The sequence below is a fragment of the Schistocerca piceifrons genome, chromosome 7 (assembly GCF_021461385.2).
Source record: "Schistocerca piceifrons isolate TAMUIC-IGC-003096 chromosome 7, iqSchPice1.1, whole genome shotgun sequence".
Taxonomy (NCBI): Eukaryota; Metazoa; Arthropoda; class Insecta; order Orthoptera; family Acrididae; genus Schistocerca; species Schistocerca piceifrons.
Genome location: NC_060144.1, coordinates 271145118 through 271170617, shown reverse-complemented (window position 1 = coordinate 271170617; position 25500 = coordinate 271145118). Strand labels below are relative to the sequence as shown.

Here is a 25500-nt window from a genome sequence, read left to right as displayed (position 1 = left end):
TCAATGTTGTAACAACGTCATCTTCAGGCCCATACACTTGTTAATGTCAACTGCTTGCGGCTGATACTAGAAGTAAGTGGTGAGATATGGACGTGTCTATACACCATCAACTGTCAACTCACAGTTGACAGTTGATGATTGGAGTGCTGACACATTATCTGCAAATCCAGTAATGCTGGCAACTGATGGGTTATGCATGGGGATCGTATCGACCTGTATTGCATTAAAAGCACCTGAAGGTGACGCAATGAAGCATCGAAACTGGTAGCAACAAAATAAAATAAAATCTTAAGGACAGCTGTAGGTGTTTTTATTTTTTGTCACAATAGTAAATTGGTGTCATCCTAGAGATATCCTGCTAAAAGCATGGAGATACAAAAACAGGGAAAATGTGGAGAGAGGGTAAGGCAGTTTGGTGCAGTCGGGAGGTTAGACATTGAGTGGGGAGGGGGGGGGGGGGAGGAGGAGGTTGCAGAAAAGGAGAGAAGTGAAAAGATTGTGGGTGCCTTGGTGGAATAGAGGCCTGTGTAGTGCTGGAATGGGAAGAGGGAAAGGGCTAGATGGATAAGGACAATGACTAATGAAGGTTGAGGCCAGGTGGGTTATGGGAACATAGGAAATATTGCTGGGAGAGCAAGGTCCCATCCCAGCTATGTATATCAGGAAATCTGGTGTTGGTAGGAAGAATCCAAATGGCACACACTGCGAAGCAGTCATTGAAATGAAGGTCATGTTTGATAGCATGCTTAGCAACTGGGTAATCCACCTGTTTCTTGGCCACAGTTTGTCAGTGGCCATTCATATGGACAGACAGCCTGTTGGTTGTCAGGCCTGCATAGTATGCAGTACAGTGGTTGCAGCTTAGCTTGTAGATCACATGACTGTTTTCACAGTTAGACCTGCTTTTTATGGGATAGGTGACACTTGTAACTGAACTGGAGTAGACAGTGGGGGTATGTCTGTGACATGTCTTCCACCTACATCTATTACAGGGATATGAGCCATGAGGCAAAGTGTTTGGAGCAGGGGTTGAGGAGGAATGGATGAGGATATTATGTAGGTTCAGTGGGTGGTGGAATGCCACCTTGAGAGGGGCGGGAAGGATAGTAGGTAGGACATTTCTCATTTCAGGGCATGATGAGAGGCAGTCCAAACACTGGCAGAGAATGTAATTTATTTGCTCTAGTCCTTAGTGGTAATGAGTCACAAGGTCAATGTTGCACTGTGGCCAGATGGCGAGATTTGGGGAGGTGGTGGGTGACTAGAGATAGAAGGCATAACAGATCTGTTTTTGTACAAGGTTGGGAGAATGAGGGCATCAGTGAGACTCTCAGTACATTTTGAAAGCAGGACTTGAGATGGATCTCCATTCATTAATGACAGCAACTGCTGTCAAGTTTTCTGATTCCATTCAACTGAGTGGCAGATACAAACTATTTCACTCTTGTTATGTGTCTCAATAGTGGAGGTGATGTACCTGCCTTGCACCAGTTCTACACCATCTACAGAGCTCTATGAAAGGGGTGATTTATATTAGTTTTTGAAGATTTTTCTGAATGTATGATATTACTGTTTATAATAAACAAGTCAGTAGGAAATTGTCATCAGAAGGAACAATACCATCATTCTACAGATCAGAGTGTGAATGTCGAAAAAAAAAAAAAAAAAAAGAAAAGGATAGTAATCCTTAATCAGGCAGATAGGCTACAAAATTTAAAAAGAGAAATGGGCAGGTTGATATTAGATACAGTGGGAATTATTGAAGTTTAGTGGCAGGAGGAATAGGACTTCTGGTCACGTGAATATAGGGTTATAAAAACAAAACCAAATAGGAGTAATGCTGGAGTAGATTTAATAGTGAATAAGAAAATAGGAATATGGGTGAGCTACTATGAACATCACAGTGAACACATTATCACAGCCAAGGTAGATACTAAGACCACACCCAACACAAGAATTCAAGTTTATATGACAACTAGCTCCATAGAAGGTAAAGAGGTAGAAGAACTGTATGATTAGATAAAAGAAATTATTCAGATAGTTAAGGGAATAAAAACTTTAATTGTGATGGGGGACTTGAATCTGATAGTCAGAAAAGAAAGAGAAGGAAAATTAGCAAGTGAATGTGGACTGGGGGAAAGGAATGAAAGAGGAAGCCAGCAAGTAGAATTTTGTACAGAACATAATTTAATCACTGTTAACACCTGATTTAAGACTCATGTAGGAACATTGCATACGTGTAAGAGACGTGGAGATACCAAAAGGTTACACAATGGTACTTACCATATCTCCATGTCTCTTCCATGTATGCAATGTTCCTACATGATTCTTAAATCAAGTGTTAACAGTGATTAAATTATGTTCTATACAAAATTCTATTTGCTGGCTTCCTCTTACATTCCTTTCCCCCAGTCCACATGCACTTACTAATTTTCTTTATCTTTCCTTTCCAACTATCAGATTCAAGTCCCCCACCACAATTAAAGTTAGATAAAGATTTTGGGACCTTATTTTAAGTAATAGGACATTTCCAGTGGCACTCTAACTACAATTTACTGATTATGAAATGTAGATTAAAACTGAAGAAATTGCAAGAAAGGTAGGAAATTAAGGAGACTGGATCTGGATAAGATGAAGGAATAAAAGGTTACTGAGAGTTTCAGATGGAGCATTATGCAACAATTGACTACAATAAGGGAAATGAAACACAGTAAAAGATAATGGGGTAGCTTTGAGAGATGACATAGTGAAGGCATCAGAGAATCAAATAGGTAAAAAAAACAAGGCCTGGAAGAAATCCTTGGATATCACAGGAGACTTTAAATGTAATTGATGAAAGGTGGGAATATAAAAATGCAGCAAATGAAACAGGAAAAGGAAATACAACTATCTAAAACTGAGATAGACAGGAGGTGCAAAATGGCCAAGCAGGAATGGTTAGAGAACAAATGTAAGACTCAGAAACATATTTCACTAGGGGAAAGACAGATACCACCTACAGGAAAATTGAAATGGAATCTGGAAGAAAGAGAAGCAGCTGCATGAACATCAAGAGCTGAGATGGAAAACCAGTGCCAAGCAAAGAAGGCAAAGGTGACAGGTGAAAGGAGTATATAGAGGGCCAATACAAGGATGATGAACTTTAAGGCAATATTACAAAAGGAAGAGAATGTAAATAAACAACACATGGGAGGTAATATATTGTGAGAAGAATTTGACAGAACACTGAAAGACCTAAGTTGAAACAAGGCTTCGGGAATAGACAACATTCCTTTGAAACAGCTGATATCCTTGGGAGAGCCAGCCATGATGAAACTATTCCACCTTGTGTGCAAGATGTATGAGAGAAGAGAACTATCATCAGATTTCAAGAAGAATGTAACAATTCCAGTTCCAAAGAAAGCAGGTGCTCACAGGCATGAACATTGCTGAACACAGTTTAGTAAGAGATGGTTTCTAAATAGTGGCATGAATCATTTGCAGGAGAATGGAAAAGCTTGTAGGGGCAAACCTTAGGGAAGAACAAACTGAGTTCCATGGAAATGTAGGCACATGAAAGGCAGCACTGAACTTGACTTATCTTGGAAGAAAGGTTAAGAAAAAGCAAACCTGCATTTATTGCATTTTTAGACTTGGAGAAAGCATTTTACTATGTTGACTGGAATACCATCTTTGAAGTTCTGAAGGGAGCAGCAATAAAATACAGGGAGATAAAGACTATTTATAACTTGTACAGAAAGCAGGCAGCAGTTATGAGTCAAGGAACATGAAAGGGAAGCAGTGGCTGAAAAGGGACTGAGATCAGGTTGTAGCCTGTCCCTGATGTTATTCAAGCTGTACATTGAGCAAGCAGTAAAGGAAAACAAAGAAAAATTTGGAAAAAGGATTGAAGTTCAGGAGGAAGAAATAAAAACTTTGATGTTCGTCAGTGACATTGTGTTTCTGTGAAAGACAGCAAAGGACTTGGAAGAGCAGTTGAATGGAATGGACAGCATATTGAAAGGAGGATATAAGATGAATTTAAGGCAAAACAAGGCTAATGGAATATAGTTGAATTAAATCAGGTAATGCTGAGGTAATCAGATTAATAAATAAGACAGTAAAAGTAGCAGAAGAGTCTTGCTATCTGGGAAGCAATATAACTGATGATGGCCAAATTAGGGAGGATATAAAATGTAGACTGGCAATGACAAGAAAAACATTTCTGAAAAAGAGAAATGTTTTAACATCAAATACAAATGTTAGGAAGTCTTTTCTGGAGATATTTGTCTGGAGTGTTGCCATTTATGAAAGTGAAACATGGATGATAAAAAGTTCAGACAAGAAGTGAATTGAGGGTGTTGATATGCAGTGTTACAGTAGAGTGCTGAAGATTAGATGGGTAGATCATGTAGCTAATGAAGAGGTACTAGTTCAATTGGGAGGCAAGAAATTTCTGGGACAAATTGACTAAAAGAAGTGACCAGTTGATAGGACACATGCCAAGACATCAATGGATCACAAATTTAGCTCTAGAAGGACATATGAGGAGTGAAAAACATAAAGGGAGATCAAGAGATGAGTAGAGTAAGCAGATTCAGATGGAGTAGGTTACAGTAGTTACATGGAGATGAAGTTTTCACAGGATAGAGTAACATGGAGAGCTTGTAATATAGCATGGCAAAAATGTTTTTGTAGGTGAAGTTTGGGATGTGTATCGTTGCTTAACACAAGAAAAATACTACTACAGATATCCTCCAACAATAAAATAATATGTATCTTGTGTAATCCAGGGTGCTGCTTCTTGGTGCTGCTGTAGGTTCATCTTGATGTTATTGCATCGCCACACAGGAATCATGCAATGGCAGAAATAAATTTCAATACTTCTTGTTCACAGAGAATTTTATTTCACATACTGAAAGTTTGGCGGCAAATGTACAAAGTCTGCCTACATGCTGTTGAAATCAAATTCAGTCCAAGACTGGCTTAAGACCAACATAAGACTGACCTAAGACTGGCCTATGGTGGCATACAAATTGCCTCTATTTATGAGATTTTAAACAGTTACTGTTATTGTTACATATTAAATTTGCATATTTAACAATTAAAGTTTTACATACATCTTCCAAAATTTAATAGAAAATTACATGGAATAACATTGAATAATTTCATACAAAGACAGGAAAGGATCTGTTTCAATTAAGACTATAAATTACATGTTTTTCCATTGCAACAATGTATTTCATTAATTTGCATATATTATTTTATTAACTAAAAGGAGCATTATCCAATCATTTACAGGTGAACAGAGCGATTACTTTTATTGCATGAAAGCCTAGATTCAATTAATTAAATTTTGTATGAGCAAAATGTTACATTTTCTATATGGTCATAATTACAGTTCTATTAACTAACACCAATTAGAACATGACCATGGTTGATCCTGACTGAAAAATCATCATGTAATATATCTATTAGGGATACAAATAATTTCTGATTTATCAAAGCATAAAAATAGCTGTCTCTCAATGACTAGAAATATCAGAACTTTAATTGTAAATTACTCCATAATTACAACAGCAATTTTATTCCTACCACATTCCTGTGGTTTGTATTGTGTGCAAATTGTGAGTGTACTTTAGGCTTTAATCCAACATGTTTCTTTCATTCTGTATACTGGTGAGGTACATCATAAACAATGTCAAAACAATAGCTTAAATTAGTGTGAATTTCTAACTTTCTGCGTGAAAAATCTTCCTTATATTCAAATCCAGACAACCAGAAAAAACGAAGTCAAAGCAACAGTTTAAATTGGTGTAAATTACTAATATTACATATATGACCTCTTCAGGAGAGTGGGGATGAAACTGGAATAGGATACAGATCCCAAAAAGGGGTTGTGGTATTACAAGCTGCACCAAACCAGTCATCAGACTGAATATCAAAATAACATCAACAATAAGGTAGTGCTTCTAGATAATTACTTGAGTTTGGTTTTTCATTTTGAAAATTCAATGATACCTGTAGAAATAATTTTTACAGTGTAGCAGATTATGCATTGATTTAGACCTTCCTGGCAGATGTTCTACTGACTGAACTATCCAAGCTCAACTCATAGCTTTAATGCCTGCCCTCATAGGTTTAATGAAGTTTGGTGGGTAAGAAAAGTGGTACTCATTGAAGTAAAACTGTGAAGGCAGGCTATAAGTTGTGTTTAAGTAGATAAGTTGGTAGAACATTTGTCCACAATAAACAAAGTCTCATTCTCAAGTTCCATTTAATCAGATTCTATTGGTAATTTTTCTTGTTAAACAAGCCAACCAAACACTTCTTACAACTGAGTTAATTCTCAAAATCTTTATTTATGTCTAGTAAAATTCTAATTTGAGTTCAGCAGTTCAAGACTTTTTGTAATGTAAATTACCATTTATGTGAATCTTAAAATGTACATATAAGTTTAGATGAACTTTTTGGTCCACAGTGAAGAGATCAGTAATATATAAAAAACATCATAAAACAAGAACCCACAACACATATTTTGGAAAAAGGTATGCTAATGTGCCATCAATGTATGCAAATGTAATGGTGCTCCTATATGTCAAATAACTCAAAAAATTTAAACATATTTTCATTTAAGAGTTTATAAACAACTTTGTAACAAAACATATAAATAATGCAATAAACTGAAGTGCATATCTTAATTCTTAGGCTGTTCTTGCTAAGTGTCATCAAAGGAAAATTCATTTTACAACACCCACTTACATTTGTAGCAGTTATCAACTGCAAGAGTTGGATGCCTCATCTTTGAGAACGAACTTCTTTGAAAACTGTTGATCTCAGTGTGTTCCGAACTCTGTATTCGAGCGGATGTGTTTGTACCGACATGATCAAAATAAAGTTAATTCATTATAAATGAGCGAATACTTAATGTTGGGTTTGATATTACCATATATAACATCTCGACCCCCACTCTGGTGAACACGACGCTCACGAACGCCGTTTATGACGCCAGAAATGTGTACTGGAACATCACCATGGACAAACAATGCAGCAACCCTTTGTCGGATTTCTACATCCATCAACTTTGCATCATGCCCCATCTGGATGCAGTGTACAGGAAGTGTAATTAGTGTGTGAATTCCCGACTCTTGTGTGAATCGTGCTTTTTCGTAACTTTCGTCACCTTCTCACACATCGACAATGCGACCGAGGCGTACATGTCGTCCATCAAAACCCGCTCAACGTGTCGGTAATTTCCCTTCTAGACAGTGCAGTGCTCCTTCACTGATTAATTTGGACAACTTTGACTTGCTTTTGTGTAATGAATTAACTTTGTGCAGTGCTTCGGAACCAGACAGTCATGCCAAACAATGGACTGCAACAAACAGGGACTACGTTGCAAATCCCAGTTCACACGAACTCTGAACTACGGCTAAATTGCTTGCCTGGTCGAATTCACAAATTCCCATCATGGCTACCGTGTCTTCTGCACCACGTGCAAATTTGTTCGACCCAGTTTCCGCACAGCCTGTCTTCCAGAGTTTGAATGTACGCGCCAAATTTTCGCCGCTTCTCCACGCTTGTCCCTCATTTGCAGCATTCAACTACCAACATTTCTCTCAGACCAACTTCCAATGTGATTCATAGCTGCAAAGCATATATTTTCCTTTTATGGCATCACTGACGAAAGTGAAAAATACCTCGTACTCTTCAGGCACCTAAAGGACTATCATTATATAATTACAGACATTATCTGTGACAATTTGAATGACAAGTACACCAGAGTGAAAGCCACTTTAATTCAGCACCTGTCACCATCATCACAGGAACAATTTCATCAAGGACGTCCTACTGATCAATGACAATGCACCAATTACATTGACGACAATTCCAGCTGTTTCTCAGTGCAACACTGTATGTGCCACGCCTCCCTTTACGCAGCAGCCAAGCCGCACTGACTCTGCTCGACCGCTACCGACAGCAACATCACAGCCGCCGCCTGTTGGCTCACTGACCTCAACCCATTCAAAACAAACAACTGTGTGACATATGGTCCCGCCACGTCTAACACACCCGCATCTTGTCAACAACTCGCCGACACTACACACGCTTACCGCCCGGCCGTTCACTACTCGATCGTGCCCGCAATTTGTTCACCCACCCCAGAAGATGATTTCAGCCCTATCAATGCTTCATACAGCAGTGAACATGTTCTCACTCCGCTGCCACTTAGTACTGAGTTTCACATTCATGATCGCACACACAATCTCTTCTACTTGAACTGTTACGTCAATACTGTGCCACCAACCTTGTCTTGTATGCCAGGTTACCCTTTGATAGAGACAGATTCTGATTTCGACCCCATCTTACTCATTGATACACAACAGACTGCTTCACAATATACATTTTTGCCTGAACAACTGTGACAGCTACATGAGCAAATTGCGACATACAACTTGTTGGTACAAGATCAGTTACCCATGCTGCAGCCGACACCAACCAAGCACGACATGCAATGAGATGCATTTTCACCTGAACAACTGCGACAGCTATATGAGAAAACTGCGACATACAACTTGTTGGTACAAGATCAGTTACACATGCTGCAACCGACACCGACTGAGCATGACATGCAACGAGATGCTCCTGTCACTGTTCCGCCTCCGACTGTTGATGATCCTTTGCCGTTACTACCAGCTACAACTAATACCCTGATGATCACGCTACATGGATCTATATCCCAGATGTCACAACTGCCATCATCACGCTGCCTCAAGTGGTAATTCTACGTTACTGATGTGATACAAGCAACTTATTTACGCCGCTGCCACCTGTCTTTGATAGTTCCAGACACTTCGTTTCTGTACCAGGGCATAACCAGGCACATTCCAGTGCTGCTTGCTTTGCCACCCTGTTCACTACCTCCGCAATGTATGACCAACACATCTGCCATTTCTGCTTTGATGAGAGAGCATCTTTCCGCTCCGACACAAGACCGTCCAGCAGTTTCTCATGAGCAGCTCGCAGCCTTACGACTCGACCGCAGCGCCAACAGCGACAGCACACACACAGCTCCAGTTCCATTGAACTGTGTCCCCTCTCCGCCTTGGACCAGTAGTTCATTCGCCGATTCGACTTCTTCACATTCACATTACGCCTCATCGCCTTCCTGCTCCGACCATGGTTTCGCCGACCACGTCCGCCTTCCACCACCTCTCACCGTCGCCATGCCTTATGCACAGGGCTCAAGGACAGGCACCCAACCTTTGATCACGGCTGTTTCACACATCAAAACACCAACACTGTCAACTCCACTTGGAACATCCTGCCATCTACCCCTGTAACACACTCACCGTCCACGGACTCTGAGATGACACTTCTGTCTACACCGAAGTCATCCGCCACCAAGGTCAGTCATGTGCAGCTGTTTTCCGCCGTGCTGCGACATCAAGCGCCTCTATAACTCCATCATTACCACAAGTGTTGCTCATCCGGCATCTCTTACGCTTAAGCCACAGCATGCTTGCTCCTTTATGTCATATGGCCAATAACAAACTGTTATCGGACACGTTGCACTTACCGCAGCCCTCACTGGCAAATACTTTGGCATTACATCGCATTGCATCTATGACGCACTCTGAGCCTTTGATCGGATCAAAACCCCGCTGCACCACACGGCCTCAGAACGACGATGTTCTCCCAACCGACACGCCGTCACCTTCTGCTCCCACCATGCCATCAGCAGCATGGCATGGTCAACCTGTGGACGCCTTCTGTGCCTCCTTCCTCCACTGGTCATGCCTACCAAGACATCAAGAAACGGTCTGATCGCGCCTCGCGCTAGCGCCTGCCACAACACGCTGAGTCACGTGCACCTGCGCCATAAGCTGGCCGGGTGCACACATGCCTCTCATCATCCTTACCATGCTCTGCACTACTGGTGGGGGCTCTGTGTTGGTTATCAACTGAGAGATGACTGCCTGATCTTTGAGAACGAACTTCTTTGAAAACTGTTGATCTCAGTGTGTTCCGAACTCTGTATTCGAGTGGATGTGTTTGTACCGACATGATCAAAATAAAGTTAATTCATTATAAACGTGCAAATACTTAATGTTGGGTTCAATATTACCATATGTAACATCTCAATTCCCACACATTGATCACATCACTGCACTAAAATATGCAGAAGTCAAATTTTATGCAACACTCATGATATGTAATATGGGCAAATGAAGATTTTTTAATGTGTTTGAGCAGTTTGATGGTCCATTATTTGCAACTGTATCAAGTTGTAATCTCAAGAATTCAACACTATCAACTTCTTCCACCTGCTTGTTGTCATATTTTAGGCCTGTACCAAAGGGAAACCTCTTATTACATTCCATTACAATTTGTTCCATAGATCATGAATACAACATTTTGTAATGATGTGGAATGTGTCTTTTTTCTGATTACTACTTCATATCTAAAAATCCATCTATTGAGTAGGATTTGTCATTCAAAAATTCTTTTAATTTGTTTTTAAATAGTGGTTGGCTATCTGTCAGACTTTTAAAGCTATTTGGTAAATGATCAATGATTTCTATGGCAACAGAATTCACCCATTTTGGTGTTAAGACATATATAACCCAGAATAGTGAAGATCATCCTTTCTTCTAGTGTTGTAGCTATGCACTTTGCTATTATTTTTAACTTGAGGTGGGTTATTAATAACAAATTTCATAAGTGAATATATGTATTCAAAAGGTACTGTGAATATCCCAAGTTCCTTAAACAAATGACTACAAAGTGATCCTGGGTGGGTTTTAGCTATTATTCTGACTGCATCATTTTTATGCAATGAATACATTTACTCTTAATGATCAATTACCCCAAAATACGATGTCACATGAAAGCAGTGAATGAAAATAGGCACAGTAGACTAATTCGCTGATATGTTTATCACCAAATTTTGCATTAACTGTAATAGCATGCATAGCAGAACCTAACCATTTCAGTAGATTATCAATTTCGCATCAATGTACCCACCCAGAAATTCTGCCTTAGTATCAGACCCTGTTCAAAGCCTATATTTATAACTGGCTTTATGCCATTTATGAACAGACCTGTATATACTGTGTTTTCTCAAAATTTAGTAAGAGTCCATTTGGAGACAACCACTTAATAATTTTCTGAAAGACATTATTACAAACTTCTTCAGCTAATTCCTGTTTGTTGGATGTGATGGCTACAGTTGTCTCATCAGTAAAAACAAATAGCTTTGCATCTTCAGGAATACAGAGTGGCAAGTCATTAATATTCAGGATGATTCAAAAAGAATATCACAACCCTGAAAATCAAGAATTCCGCAAAGAATAAAAGGAGAGTTACAGTCTTTCTGTCATCAATGGAAGGAAGCTCTGAAGTTTCACTTGATTGCTCATTTGGTCACTAGGAGCACTGTAGGCCACATAACCTTCATTTCTGTTGTCAGTGCAATGATGGTGAATGCTCAATAAAAAGCTCTTTGTGTTATCGAGTATGACAGAAGTGAATCAAAAATGGTTGTTCAGCATGCATTTTGAGCCAAATGTGGTGTTCAATCTCCTGATATGTGTTGCATTGCATGTTGGCATAAACAATTCACAAAGAAAGGTGTTTGTACAAAGGGGAAAATTCCGGACAGTAACGTACAAGTGAAAAAAATGTTGACCACATTCAGGAAACATTTGCTTGTAATCCAGGAAAATCCACCCATTGAGCTATCAGAGAGATGCAGATTCCACAACCAACCATTTGGAGAGTCCTAAGGGAAAGGTTAGTGCACCCAGGTTCGTCATTGAGTACACCATCGCAGGCACTCTTGTCTGTGATGCAGTGTTAAGGGTAACCACAGCCATGATCTCTGAGCTGATAGTCCATGCTGCTGCAAACATTGTCGAACTATTTGTGCAGATGGTTGTTGTCTTGTAAACGTTCCCAACTGTTGACTCAGGAATCAAGACGTGGCTGCACGATCCTTTACAGCCATGCGGATAAGATGCCTATCATCTCAACTGCTACTGATACGAGGCCATTGGGATCCAGCACAGCATTCTGTATTACCCTCCTGAACCCACTGATTCCATATTCTGCTAACAGTCATTGGATCTTGACCAACAAAAGCAGCAATGTTGTGATATGATAAACTGCAATCACAATAGGCTACAATCCAACCTTTATCAAAGTCAGAAACATGACGGTACGCATTTCTCCTCCTTACACGAGGCATCACAACAACGTTTCACCAGGGAATGCCAGTCAACTGCTGTTTGTGTATGTGAAATCGGTTGGAAACTTTCCTCATGTCAGCAAGTTGTAGGTGTCACCACCGGCGCCAACCTTGTGTGAATGCTCTGAAAAGCTAATCATTTGCATATCACAGCATCTTCTTCCTATTGGTTAAATTTCATGTCTGTAGCACATCATCTTTGTGTTGTAGCAATTTTAATAGCCAGTGGTGTATTACAGCAGGATGCCTGTGCCTATTTGAACGAATGGTACCCACAGCAATGGATCAGCCATCACGCATCTCATGACAGAGCACTTCATCACTAGCCTCCAAGATGCCTGACCTCAGCCCCTGTAATTTACCTCTATAGGGTATGTTAAAGATATGGTGTTTTGACCACCTCTACCAGCTAACACTGAGGAACTAAAAGAAGGAATAACTGGAGCCACCCAAACAGTTACGCTGGAGACACTACAGAGAGCATGGAACAAGTTCAAGTATTGTGTTAATGTTGATCAGGTGTCTGTAGGGGGTCATATTGAACCTCTGTGAACTTGTTTTCTGCTGAAAAAAAAAAAAAAAAAAAAAAAAAAACAACTTTCTTAAGTGCTCTTCACATATTTAAATATCCAATATTCCATCCATGTTTCTCTGATTACATACAGATTTTCAAAAGTGTGGTATTCTTTTTGAATCATCCTCTATATTAAGAACAATAAGGGACCCAAGATTGAACCCTGTGAGACACCATTCTTGCTATCCCCCCATTTAAAGGAGTCTGCTGATTTTTGCAGGCTATCTGTACTGTTAATTTCGAGGCCCTGATCCCTATCAGTAATGTTTCCTGCTCTGCCCACTATCACATCATGATCCTTGCACAATGATCCCACCATTAGGAACCTGTGTATAGTGTGACAAAACATTGGCTAGGAACCATTTATTAATGTCTGCAAATATGCCATTAAGTTAGTTATTTGTTACAAGGATAAAAGTCGTGATAAATGTTATGGTGTGGAACATGTCAACAAAAAACATGTGCAGTTCATAAAACCTGGTGTCGGTGGGAAGTATCCATATGGCACAGGCTGTGATGGAGTCAAAGCTGTCATTGAAACGACGGATAGCATGTTCAGGAACAGCATGGTCCACTTGTTTCTCAGCCACAGTTTGTCATTGGCCATTCATGTGGACAGGAAGCTTGTTGGTTGTCATGCCTACATAGAATGCAGCACAGTGGTTGCAGCTTACCATGTAGACCACATGACTGGTTTCACAGGTAACCCTGCCTTTGATGGGATAGGTGATATTTGTGGCTGGACTGGAGTGGGTGGTGATGTAAGGATGTATGGGACAGATCTTGCATTTTGGTCTATTACGGGGGTATGAGCCATGAGGTAAGGGATTTGGAGCAGGGCTTGCATAAGAATAGACGAGTATATTGTGTAGGTTCATTGGACGGTGGAATACCACTGTGGAAGGGGTGGGAAGGATAGTGGGCAGGACATTTCTCATTTCAATTCATGACAAGAGGTAATCAAAACCATGGGGGAGAATGTAATTCAGTTGCTCCAGTCCTGGGTGGTACTGAGTTATGAAGGGAATGCTCCTCTGTGGCTGGACAGTTGGGCTTTGGGAGTTGATAGGAGGCTGGAAAGATAAGGCATGGGAGATTTGTTTTTGTACAAGGTTTGGAGGATAATTATGGTCAGTGAAGGCTTCAGTGAGACCCTCGGTATATTTTGAGATGGACTGCTCATCACTGCAGATGCGATGACCATGAGTGGCTACGCTGTATGGCGCAGACTTCTTGGTATGGTATGGGTGGCAGCTGTCGAAGTGGAAGTATTGATGGTGGTTAGTAGGTTTGATATTGATGGAGGTACTAATGTAGCCACCTTCAAGGTGAAGATCAACATCTAGGAAAGTGGCTTGTTGGGTTGAGTAGGACCACATGAAGCAAATGCAGGAGAAGTTGTTAAGGTTCTGGAGGAATGTGAATAGGATGTCCTCATCTTTGATCCAGATAGCAAAGATGTCATCAATGAATCTGAACCAGATTAGGGGTTTAGGATTCTGGGTCTTTAGAAAGGATTCCTCTAGATGTCCCATGAAAAGGTTAGCATAGGATGGTGCAATGCAGGTGTCCACAGCCGTACCCCGGATCTGTCTGTAGATAATGCCTTCAATGAAGAAGGCGGTTGTGGGTTTGAAATCCATAGGGCATTGGGAAAGGTAGTGTTCAATAGCAGTAAGGCTGTGGTCATTAGGAATGTTAGTGTAGCTACTTGCATTGCCCCCCCTCCCCACCTCTCCCCTGCAACCACAAGAAAGGGAAGGCACAATAGTTAATTATCCATGACCAGTGTGTGAATTGTGTCATTTTCTAGACATCATCAACTTGTATTACGATTGTGTGCAGAACCATGCATTGTAGCCACCCCACTGAATGATCCCCTATGCAGTTGGCATAGACCAGGTGACAGACTCTTGTGGAATAGTGAAGCCAAGGAAGCTTTCAACAATGTAAAGTCTGCTATCACTGAGACCACTCTATTGGCACGCCCTGTTCTGCAAGTGTCACTCACCTTAATGGTTGATGCACCAGCAACAGCAATATGGGCCACACTGTAGCTGTAGGTATACGATCAGTGCTCATCATGGACCACAAACCAATGACATATGCATTTTGTTAGTTCCCAGACAAAGCATCGCCTCACCAGCTTCAACATTTGAAGTTCATAGAACAGTTTACAATCAACACTACCTATGTGTAGAGACAAATTAATGTCCCAACAGATACTCTCTTGTGCACTGAGATGATCCCAATGGCCATTCATTACGAGGTGCTAGCTGTAGCACAAAAGTCTCATGAGGAGCTGCAAGATGTCTTGACCTGGCCTTCTAGCCTTCAGCTACATTGCATTAAAGTACCTACGTTAAATGTTTGTTTGTATGGCAATGACTATGCATCGAAGCCATGACCGTACGTGACTCGAGGTTTTTGACAGCAAGCAATTGCATCACTACACAACCTGTCTCACCCTGGTGTTCACGCTACAGCACATTTGACGAAAAGAACTTTTGAGTGGCCTAACATTGACAGGGACAGTAAGTCCTTTATTCACCAGTGTATGGCCTGTCAGTGTAACAAGATCACTCTTCATGTTAGTACTCCCCTCGGCATGTGTGTTCCACCTAATCAATGGTTCGAACATGTCCACATTGAGATAACTGGGCCATTGCTGCCATCAGGGGGATTTGCTTACTGTCTGACTGTTTTAGACTGATTCACTCACTGGGTGGAGCTCTTCCTCATGTCAAATATCACCACCGAGACTGTTGACACTACATTTCTCTGGTGACAGATTACCAATTTTGGCGTATCTTAACACATCACTACTGACCAGGGCAGGCAATTCAGATGTTATCTATTCAAGTCAATTGCCACTCTGTTAGGTATGAAACACATCTGGGCAACTGTTTACCACCTGACAGTGAATGGTTTGACAGAATGCTTACACCATCAGCTCAAAGTATCTCTTCAGTGTCACGAGTCAAAGCATTGGACTGACACTACTGATCTTGCTCTTGTGCCTCTGCACAGCCATTGAAGATGACCTGAACACAACCACAGCTGAGCTGGTCTATAGGCAACCAATTAGACTACATGGTGAGTTCCTGTGCACCACGTTGGACACTATTATGACTGCATCAGATTTTGTTAGCAAGTTATGCACAAAGATGCAACAACTCTGGCCTATTGTAGCAAGTGAGCAAGTGACTTGTTGCCCATTCATCTTTGTTGATTTGTTGAGCTGCAAACAAGAGTTCATTCAGCAGTATATAAACCAACCACCATATGAAGGGTCATATACCATACTTTGCAGGGAGGATACAACATCTAGAGTTGACATCATCGGTATGCCAACAACAGATTCCATTGATTGCCTAAAACCTGCCTTTAGTGCTGCTGATATTGGCACACACAAATCACCTACCACGCCACTTATGGACATGCCTGAACCATCCACTATCCCATCATGTACTGCTGATAACCCACCACAGACACTGAGTTCTACAACTGATGACTCCACAAGAATATTTGTCGCACAGTTTGAATGCCAGGTCAAGTTTAATTACAGACATTGTTAACACTTGGTGGGGGAGTGGGGTGCATCAAGGTGCAGAAGTGAAGTGCACAAGTTGTACAGTGATTACATTTAGAAGTAATATCATTGGCTTTGTGTTTCTTCTTTGGTTTATATATTTATGCCGTTGTTGATTTTTGACACTTTTAGATTATTCTCAGATTGCATTGTGTGAACATGTCAGATGGTAAATGTTGCTTCAAAGTTAATTTCACACTTGTCACAACAAATAGCTCTCATGTGTACAGTTCAGAAAAGCTAGTGATTGAGGGGAGGATTCAGATGGTTGAGGTGTGAAGCAACATATGAAATCAAGCATGGTGTGTTCACCTGCATGTTGTGCCACAGGGTGATCCACTTTGCTCTTGCCACAGTTTGGTGTGGCCATTCATTCTAGTGAACAGCTGTCTAGTAGTCATAGCAATGTAAAAAGCTGTGCAATGACTGTAGCAGAGCTTATATATGACATGGCTGCTTTCATAGGTGAACTGGCCTCTGCTGGGGTGGGATAACCTCGTGATAACTGGAATAGTACGTGCTGGGTGGATGCATTAGACAGGTCATACACCTGGATCTTCCACAGGGATCATATCCCTGTTGTGTATGGATGGACTAGGGTGGTATGGAGGTTTGAGGGGCAATGGAAAGGAACTTGGATATGATGTTCCTCATTTCCGAGCATGATGGTAGTTAATCAAAGTCACGATGAAATATGTCATTCAGGGTTCCAGTCTGAGGTGGTATTGGGTGATGAAGGGGGCACTCCTTTGTAGCTGGTTCTTGTGGGAGGTGGGAAAATTGAGAGTGTGTGATGATATGGCATGGGAAATCTGTTTCCAGACTGGGTCTGAGGCATTGTAGCCACCTGTGAAGTCTTTTATGTGATCTTCAGCATATTGGGCAAGGGAGTTCTTGTCACCACTGATACTTTATCCCCAGGTGACAAGGCATTATGGGAGGGATTATTTGGTGTGAAAGAAATGGTAGCTGTCAAAATGTAAGTATTGCAGATGGTTGGTAGATTTAATGTGAGGGAGGTATGAATGGAGCCATCAGAGAAGAGGAGGTCCACCTCCACAAAGATCACTCATTGGGTTGAGAACAACCATGTGAAGTGGAGGGGAGACAAGGTTGAGATTGAGAAGGAATGAAGACAGGGTGTCCTGGCCCTGAGTTCAGATCATGAAGATATCATCAATTATCCTGAACCAGACTAGGGGTTTGGAGTTTTAGGGGGGTTAGTAAGGTTTATTCTAGATTGTCCATAAACAGGCTGGAATAGTGGCAGTGCCACAGATACATTTGTATAACTTCCCTTCAAAGGAGAAGTAGCTGTGTGTTAGGACAAAGTTAGTAAGATGCGTGTAAGGTGTATGGTGTAAGATATGTGTAAACCCACTACCTCATTCTTCAGACATCTTAATTCCTTTATCCAAACACAAAACTACTTCACCTTTGAAGGGAGGCTTTAAATACAAATCTGAGGCACAGTCATAGGCACCAGCATGCCACCCTCCTATATCAACCAGTTTATGCACCATCTAGAGGAAACCATTCTACCCTCCCAAAACCCCAAATGTCTGGCCTGGTCCATGTTCATTGATGATATCTTCATGATATGGACTCAGGGTCAAGACACCCTATTCTCATTCTTCCACAACCTCAACACCTTCTCTCCCATCCACATCACTTGGTGCTCTGCAACCAAGCATTCCACCTTCTTGGACATTGACCTCTTTCTCTCTGATGGCTTCATCCACATGTCTGTCTACATTAAACCCACCGAGCACCAACAGTGCCTGCATTTTGATAGCTGACATCCCTTCAACACCAAAAATATCCCTTCCATACAGCCTGATCGACCAGGGAAAGCATATCTGCAGTAGCAAGAACTCCATTACACAGTATGCTGAATGTCTCACAAAGGCCTTCACAGAACCTGCAGACCTAGTCTGTAAACAAATTTCTCTTGCCATATCCCCACACAACATCAATCAACCCACCACCCCCAACAGTCAGCTACAAAGAACCACACACCCTTAATAACCCAATACCATTCTGGACTGAACAGCTGACCCACACTCTTCATCATGGCTTTCATTATCTATATTGTTTCAATGGCCTCCAGATTCACCCAGTCTGACGCAAAGTGATTTTTACCTTTGGAGGATCATAAAGGATCATTTGTCTGTGCATCCACTACCAGCTGATCTAGTGGAATTAAGAAACAGGATTGAAGCAGTTGTTGCAAAAATTACTCCAGACACACTAAACAAGGTCTGGGAAGAACTTGCCTATTGACTTGAGTGTTGTGTGGTGAATGCTGCTCACTCTGAACACTTGTAAGAAAAACTGTCTGAGTTGCTATTTCATTTGATGTTATTGTAAGTTGAATATAAAACTGCTACAAAGCCTGAAAACTCTATATCCATTTTAAAACACCCAGTATATAAGACACTAGGATATAGTTACCACCATGCACTTAGTGTTTATAAAAAATATTTTTCTTAAGATTCAAGTTATAGAATCAATACATGTTTGCCTTCAGGTACAAAATAAGTAGGATAAAAAGTGTGCTGTGTTAGTATGTTTTAAATTATTCATGAAAGTATTGTTTTTGTTTCTAATGAAGACAGATAGTTTGTTAAAAAGTAGTAATTCTTATCCCAACATGACTTCTGCTTAATCTTTGGTTCACCTGATGAATGTTTTCCTTGGTTTGTGTGTCATGTCTGTACATCTCCCCATTTTCTGAAAACAGATCTAAGGACTTTTATAACATAAAATGTATTGTTTACAGAATGTAAGTAAAGGGTGTTGGAAATATATTTAGTTCTCAAAATAAAAGTTTGGTAGCTGATTGCATTGGTATTCCCATCATTATTTTTACTAGCCCTTTTTGCATAAGATAAATATTTATCTTACTACAATTAAAGATAAACCATTTGCCTAAAGCTCTTTATGAAACCTTTAACCTATTCTGTTCCAGAGGTCCAGATACGAATGTCATGTGTAGGCATATGTGGTTCTGATGTTCATTATGTGCAGTACGGTTATAATGGAAAAAGTGTTGTAGAAAAACCTATGGTTCTTGGTCATGAAGGAGCTGGAATCATTACAAAGCTTGGACCAGGAGTCAAGAATCTCAAAATAGGTAAGTATATGCATTTGGGAAGGAATGCACCCAATGGTTAAAATAAAGTTTTGTGTTTGAAAGTTCAGATTAAATGATATATCATTTGCTGTATAAAGTGTGTAGGTAAACAAGTGACTTCTATCTGGAATTTCATATGTTACAATGAAACAGAAATAGAAACAAATTCAGTAAGTAGTTCATATTATCAATTAGCTACCACTACCACGAGGAAACCTTTAGGTTTTAGGATGAGCCAAGAGAGAAATAGTTATCGTGGCAAATTTCTAAAAATCATATTAAATTATCATTAATAAATTGCTAATGAAGACAGGTGAAACCTAGTTTTCAAATGGTAGTTGAAACTGGTACCACAATCTAACATGTACAGCTGTGACACTCACTGCTGAGAAAGTTGTTACTGTCTGACAGATGAACACATGTTGATGCCCCTAATACAGTAGTTAGAAAGCCATTCCCCACTTAATGTCACATGTGCCATAACATTAATATGTGTTTCTAACCGTTTATCCACTTAGTTTACAAAAATGCTTAGTTTGAGCCCAAGCATTAGAAAGTATGATATCAAGAGACCTAAATAACAGTGAAATAAATGTAAACAGACCCAAAACTCATGATTGAAATGGCATAAACTACAATATCTTCATGAAGAAATATTCTCAAAAATTAATATAATTGCAGCTCATCCTTATGAAAGAAAAATAATGTAAATACAGTATTTCAGCCATAAGAAGCATATATTACTGTTGCTCTCTTCTTTTGAATGGCATTTTCTTTGAAATGTAATGGTTTTGCACAGAATCAGAAGATTTGCTCATTGTTGCACTTCACTCTACTTTACAATTCATGAATATTTGTTTAATGTAATTACTTTTTCTTCGATAGATGAATGTGTTGAAAAATTCTGATGTTGGTGGTTTCAATGTAGCAACAATAGCATAATCAGTTGGGTCCTGAGACAGTTTTATTGTTTTGTCAATTTATTGTCTCACCTGTGTGATAGTTTTCTCCTCCACTACATTTATGGGGGCTTATTTAGTATATTAAATAATGTAGGTACTGCCTTCCATAGATTTCATATTTTATGAATTCATAAACTGTTTAATTTCAAAGTGTAGTGAACAAAACATCAGATTATTGTCTTGGTATACATCGCCTTTCTGTAATTCATCACGTCTCTCACTGCTTATTACCTATTTCTTCTTCTTAAAACGCAAAGTTATTCTTCAGTAAATATCTGTAGGTTGCAAGAAATTGTAACTAAACAGTCCAGTAACATGCTGTTTCATATCTCTTGTGCTCCTTAGGAAACCCAAATTGTATTGCATTATATTTATTTGACTGATCCAACAAATCATAATATTGTACAATTCATGCTTATGATATTGTACAAGTCAAGTATGCATTTTTGCAAATAAATTCTTAGAAATTAATATGTTACAAGAAAGCCTGTGCAAGATGACAAGAATTTAACTACATCATATTGCACTTTCATTAGTTAGCTGGGTTTCAACTTGTATTTAAAATAACATTAAATAATATGGGATATAACAGAACATGAAGGGAACAAAAATTGCACCACTTCTTTTTCTTCATCATCCTTTATTTCCATTTAGTTCTTATGCCACAAGACAGTGCTACTGGCCTCAAGACATCGTGTGTGACTACATCTCTGATGTATTTTATCCTGCCGCTCCTTGGTGAAGAGTGTTTTATCTATGCATATTATATTAGGTTGTATTTAACTGGTTTTAGTGAAGTTAAATGAAAAGAGGACAGGGATTTCTAGTTTAGATTAGATCACATTAGATTCAGTTTTCATTCCATAGATTCAAAAATGAGATGATTCTTTTGGGCATAGAAAAAGCCAGAAAGTATACTGTAAGAAAATAACATTTGAATATACTACTAACTACCCTGATCATTTGTCAGGACATTGTCAAAATAGGTGAATACATTACAATAAACTGGGACTGCTAATATTTACAGAATAAACACACTGTCAGAATGACACATAGTTATGCACTTTTAATAAATTTATCATCCACAAAATACCTAATCTTGTCTGCTGTGACCAAGTGCTGTCAAAACTAAAATCTGACAGACATTTTTGCCCTGAAGCTGGTCTAACAGTCCCTGTTATTAATCTATAGAGTAGAAAGAGTTACCAATCAAAAACTCTGTTTAAAAAGAAACCAAGTTTTTAATGGTTGCTGGCAATTTATTGAAATTGCATCTTCCTGAATATTGGACCCCTTTTTAACTCAAGGTAAGTCATTTTAAGCCCTTATATAGATAGTTCTCATTCTTAGTAATGATACTATGTATTGAGCTATTAGGTGGCGATAGAGATATGTTACTTCCAAAAAATTTCATTAAGGAATAAATATAATGAGAAGCAGTGGTTAGAATACAAAGTTTCTTGAAAACATTTCTACATTATGTTTTTTGCATTCATGACACAAATGAGTCTTATTACACATTTTTGCACAATATCATTCTCGCTGCAAATATAGACTTGTTCAGGCACTTCAGCAATTCTGTGGTATGCCCTTCACAGCAGAATTTATTATTGAGCTGTAATCCCACGAATTTAACACTGTTAACCTCTTCAATCTGCAGGTCTTCATATATTATACACATGCTGTAAGGAAATCTCTTACATGTTCTGAACTGCATATAATGCGTGTCCCATATAATGAGTTTAATGACAGTGAATTAGCTTCAAATCATCTATTAATGTCAGTGAAATTTGATCAGCAACCATTTCTAAATCTGAACTTGACTTGCTACTTATTGCAATGTGTGTATCATCTGCAAACAAAACAAAGTTAATATCTGTCAATGTAATGGATGAAAGGTCATTAATGTGCACAAGAAAAAGCAAATGACCCAATATGGAACCTTGAGGAACACCATATGTATTTGACTCCAGTCAGGTGAAGACCGACTGCTTACCACACAGATATTTTGCAGTAACACCCTTTGTTTCCTGTTAGTTGGATAAGGTTCAAACCATTCTGCAGCACTGCTGGTGACACCATAATATTATAATTTACTTAAGAGAATGCTGTGATTCACGCAGTCAAATGCCTATGACAGGCCACAAAAAATGCCAGTAACCTCTAATTTGTATTCTAATGAATTAAGTACATTCTCACTGTACATATAAATAGCTTTCTCTATATCAGAACTCTTAAGAAACCTAAACCGGGACACGGACAATTTATTATTTGCAGTCAAATGCTTAAGGAGATGCTTTACACAGCCTTTTCAAATATTTTAAAACAGCCAGCAAACGCGAAACTGATCGATAGTTTGTTAGTATCCTTTATCCCCGTTCTTGCAAAGAGGCTTAACATCAGCATATTATAGCCAGACTGGAAATGTCCCACTGATACAGAGATTGATTACACAAATAACTTAAGATGGAACTCAACTCACACCAGCATTCTTTGATTAACTACATTAACATGTTATCATAACCACTAGATACTTAGATTTTAAAGATTTCATGATGAGTGCTGCTTCTTTCAGAGACATGAGTGTCATTTCTACTCATATCAAAAAACGTTTTGCATCACCTCAGTTCTGAGAGTACCAAAAATTGCACAGAAAATTGGAATAGAGATCAACATAAACATCATTTCCACCCTTTTTACTGCTCATGAAAACCACACATTGCATGTTGTACCACCATTCAGCAAGACCTTCAGAGGTGGTGGTCCAGACTGCCATGCACACTGGTACCTGTAAAACCAAGTAGCACATCCTCTTGCATTGGCGCATGCCTGTATTCACTGTGGCACACTATTCACAAGTTCATCATATTCACTGTGGCACACTATTCACAAGTTCATCAAGACACTGTTGGTCCAGATTGCCCCATTCCTCAACGGTGATTTGGCATAGACCCCTCAGAGTGGTTGGTGGGTCACATCATCCACAAACAGCCCTTTTCAATCTCTCCCAGGCATGTTGGACAGGGTTCATGTCTGGAGAACATGTTGCCACTCTAGTTGAGTAATGTCATTATCCTGAAGGAAGTCATTCACAAGGTGTGCTCAATAGGGGTGAGAATTGTCATCCATGAAGACGAATGTCCCGCCAATATGCTGCCGATATGGTTGCACTACTGTTCGGAGGATGGTATTCATGTATAGTACAGCCATTACGGTGCCTTCCATGACCACCAGCGGTGTGAGTCAGCCCCACATAATGCCACCACAAAACATCAGCAAACCTCCATCTTGCTAAACTCGCTGGACAGTGTGTCTAACATGTTCAGCCTGACCGGGTTGCCTCCAAACACATCTCCGACAAGTGTCTGATTGAAGGCATACACGACACTCATTGGTGAGGAGAATGTGATGCCAATTCTGAGCAGTCTATTTGTCAGGTTGTTGTCCCATCCGTACTGTTCTGCATGGTGTTGTGGTTGCAAAGATGGACCTTGCCATGGATGTCGGGAGTGAAGTTGCACATCACGCAGCCTATTGCGCACAGTTTAAGTAATATCACGACATCCTGTGGCTACACAAAAAGCATTATTCAACACGGTGGTGTTGCTGTCATGGTTCCTGCAAGCCATAATCTGTAGGTACCTGTCATCCACTGCAGTAGTAGCCCTTGGGCGGCCTTAGCGAGGCATGTCATCAACAGTTCCTGTTTCTCTGTATCTCCTCCGTGTCTGAACAACTTCGCTTTGGTTCACTCTGAGATGCCTGGAAACTTCCCTTGTTGAGAGCCCATCCTGGCACAAAATAACAATGCAGATGCGATCAAACCACAGTATTGACCATCTAGGCATGGTTGAACTACAGACAACACGAGCTGTGTACCTCCTTCATGGTGGAATGACTGGAACTGATAGGCTGTCAGACCGCCTCCATATAATAGGCACTGCTGAGACATGGTTGTTTACATCTTTGGGCAGGTTTAGTGACATCTCTGAACAGTCAAAGGGTCTGTGTCTGTGATACAATATCCGCAGTCAACATCTATCCTCAGGAGTTTTGGGAACCAGGCTGATGCAAAACTTTTTTTGATTTGTGTATTTTACTGAAGTTATTTGCAAAGACTGGTTTCAGATACTCCATTGCACAGTTTACCAAACCTGATAACCCCAAGCTGTCAATAACAGAATCAAAATACTTGTTCAAGAGCTTTGCAATACTAAATGCACTTGCCACCATCATCTCATTTATTTTTAGACCTATCTGTTCCTCTTCCTTTTTGGCCCTACCTGTCTCTGTCTCCAATATAAGACATATAATAATAATAATAATTATTATTATTATTATTATTGTTATTATTATTATTATTATTATTCTGATGTAATTATCTTCTTCTCATAATAAAACTGTTAGTTGCTAACATCAGAGCTGTTCCTAGATATTAGATGAAGTCTCCTTTTTGTTCCACATGATATCTTTATTCCTTGTGTAAACCATGGGTTATTTTTAAACTTCTGTTTGATTTGAGTTACCTTTAGGGGAAAACAATTTTCAAAAGAGGAAGCAACTTTACTAATGAATGCCTTGTATTTTCCATTTGAGTTAGAAATATTGTAAACATCTATCCAGTTCGTGTCTTTGAGCAGTCTCCTAAAAGCCTCAATTTTTTACTGATTTATTACCCTCCTGTACTCAGATTTAATAGATTTTTTATCTTGACAAGTTTCAACATTTAACACAAGATGCTGCATGTCATGATCAGATACCTCATTTACCATTGGTTTTGTGTTATGACTATTTTTGCTAGATTTGTCTACAAAGGTATTATCAATAGCAGTCTCAGATCTACAATGATAGTGGAGCAAAAACAGTAGCTTCAGCAAATGGTGTACAAGGTGTTGGTTCTGTGATGAATAGGAAAATAGATTATTGCAGTAAAGCCAGAAAAATCCATGACTGTGCTGTTTTACATGACTATGTAAAAAAATTGATGATGATGAAACTGAGTAACAC

General features: G+C 39.6%; 1 protein-coding gene across 1 annotated transcript in view; it reads left to right on the top strand.

Annotated features, from left to right (window-relative positions):
• Positions 1 to 25500, top strand: part of LOC124805269 (sorbitol dehydrogenase-like) — a 139174-nt gene that overhangs the window by 21922 nt on the left and 91752 nt on the right. The window contains exon 3 of the mRNA XM_047265779.1: positions 19367 to 19531. Within this exon, the coding sequence (XP_047121735.1) occupies positions 19367 to 19531 (165 nt within the window). The remainder of the gene's footprint in view (positions 1 to 19366; positions 19532 to 25500) is intronic.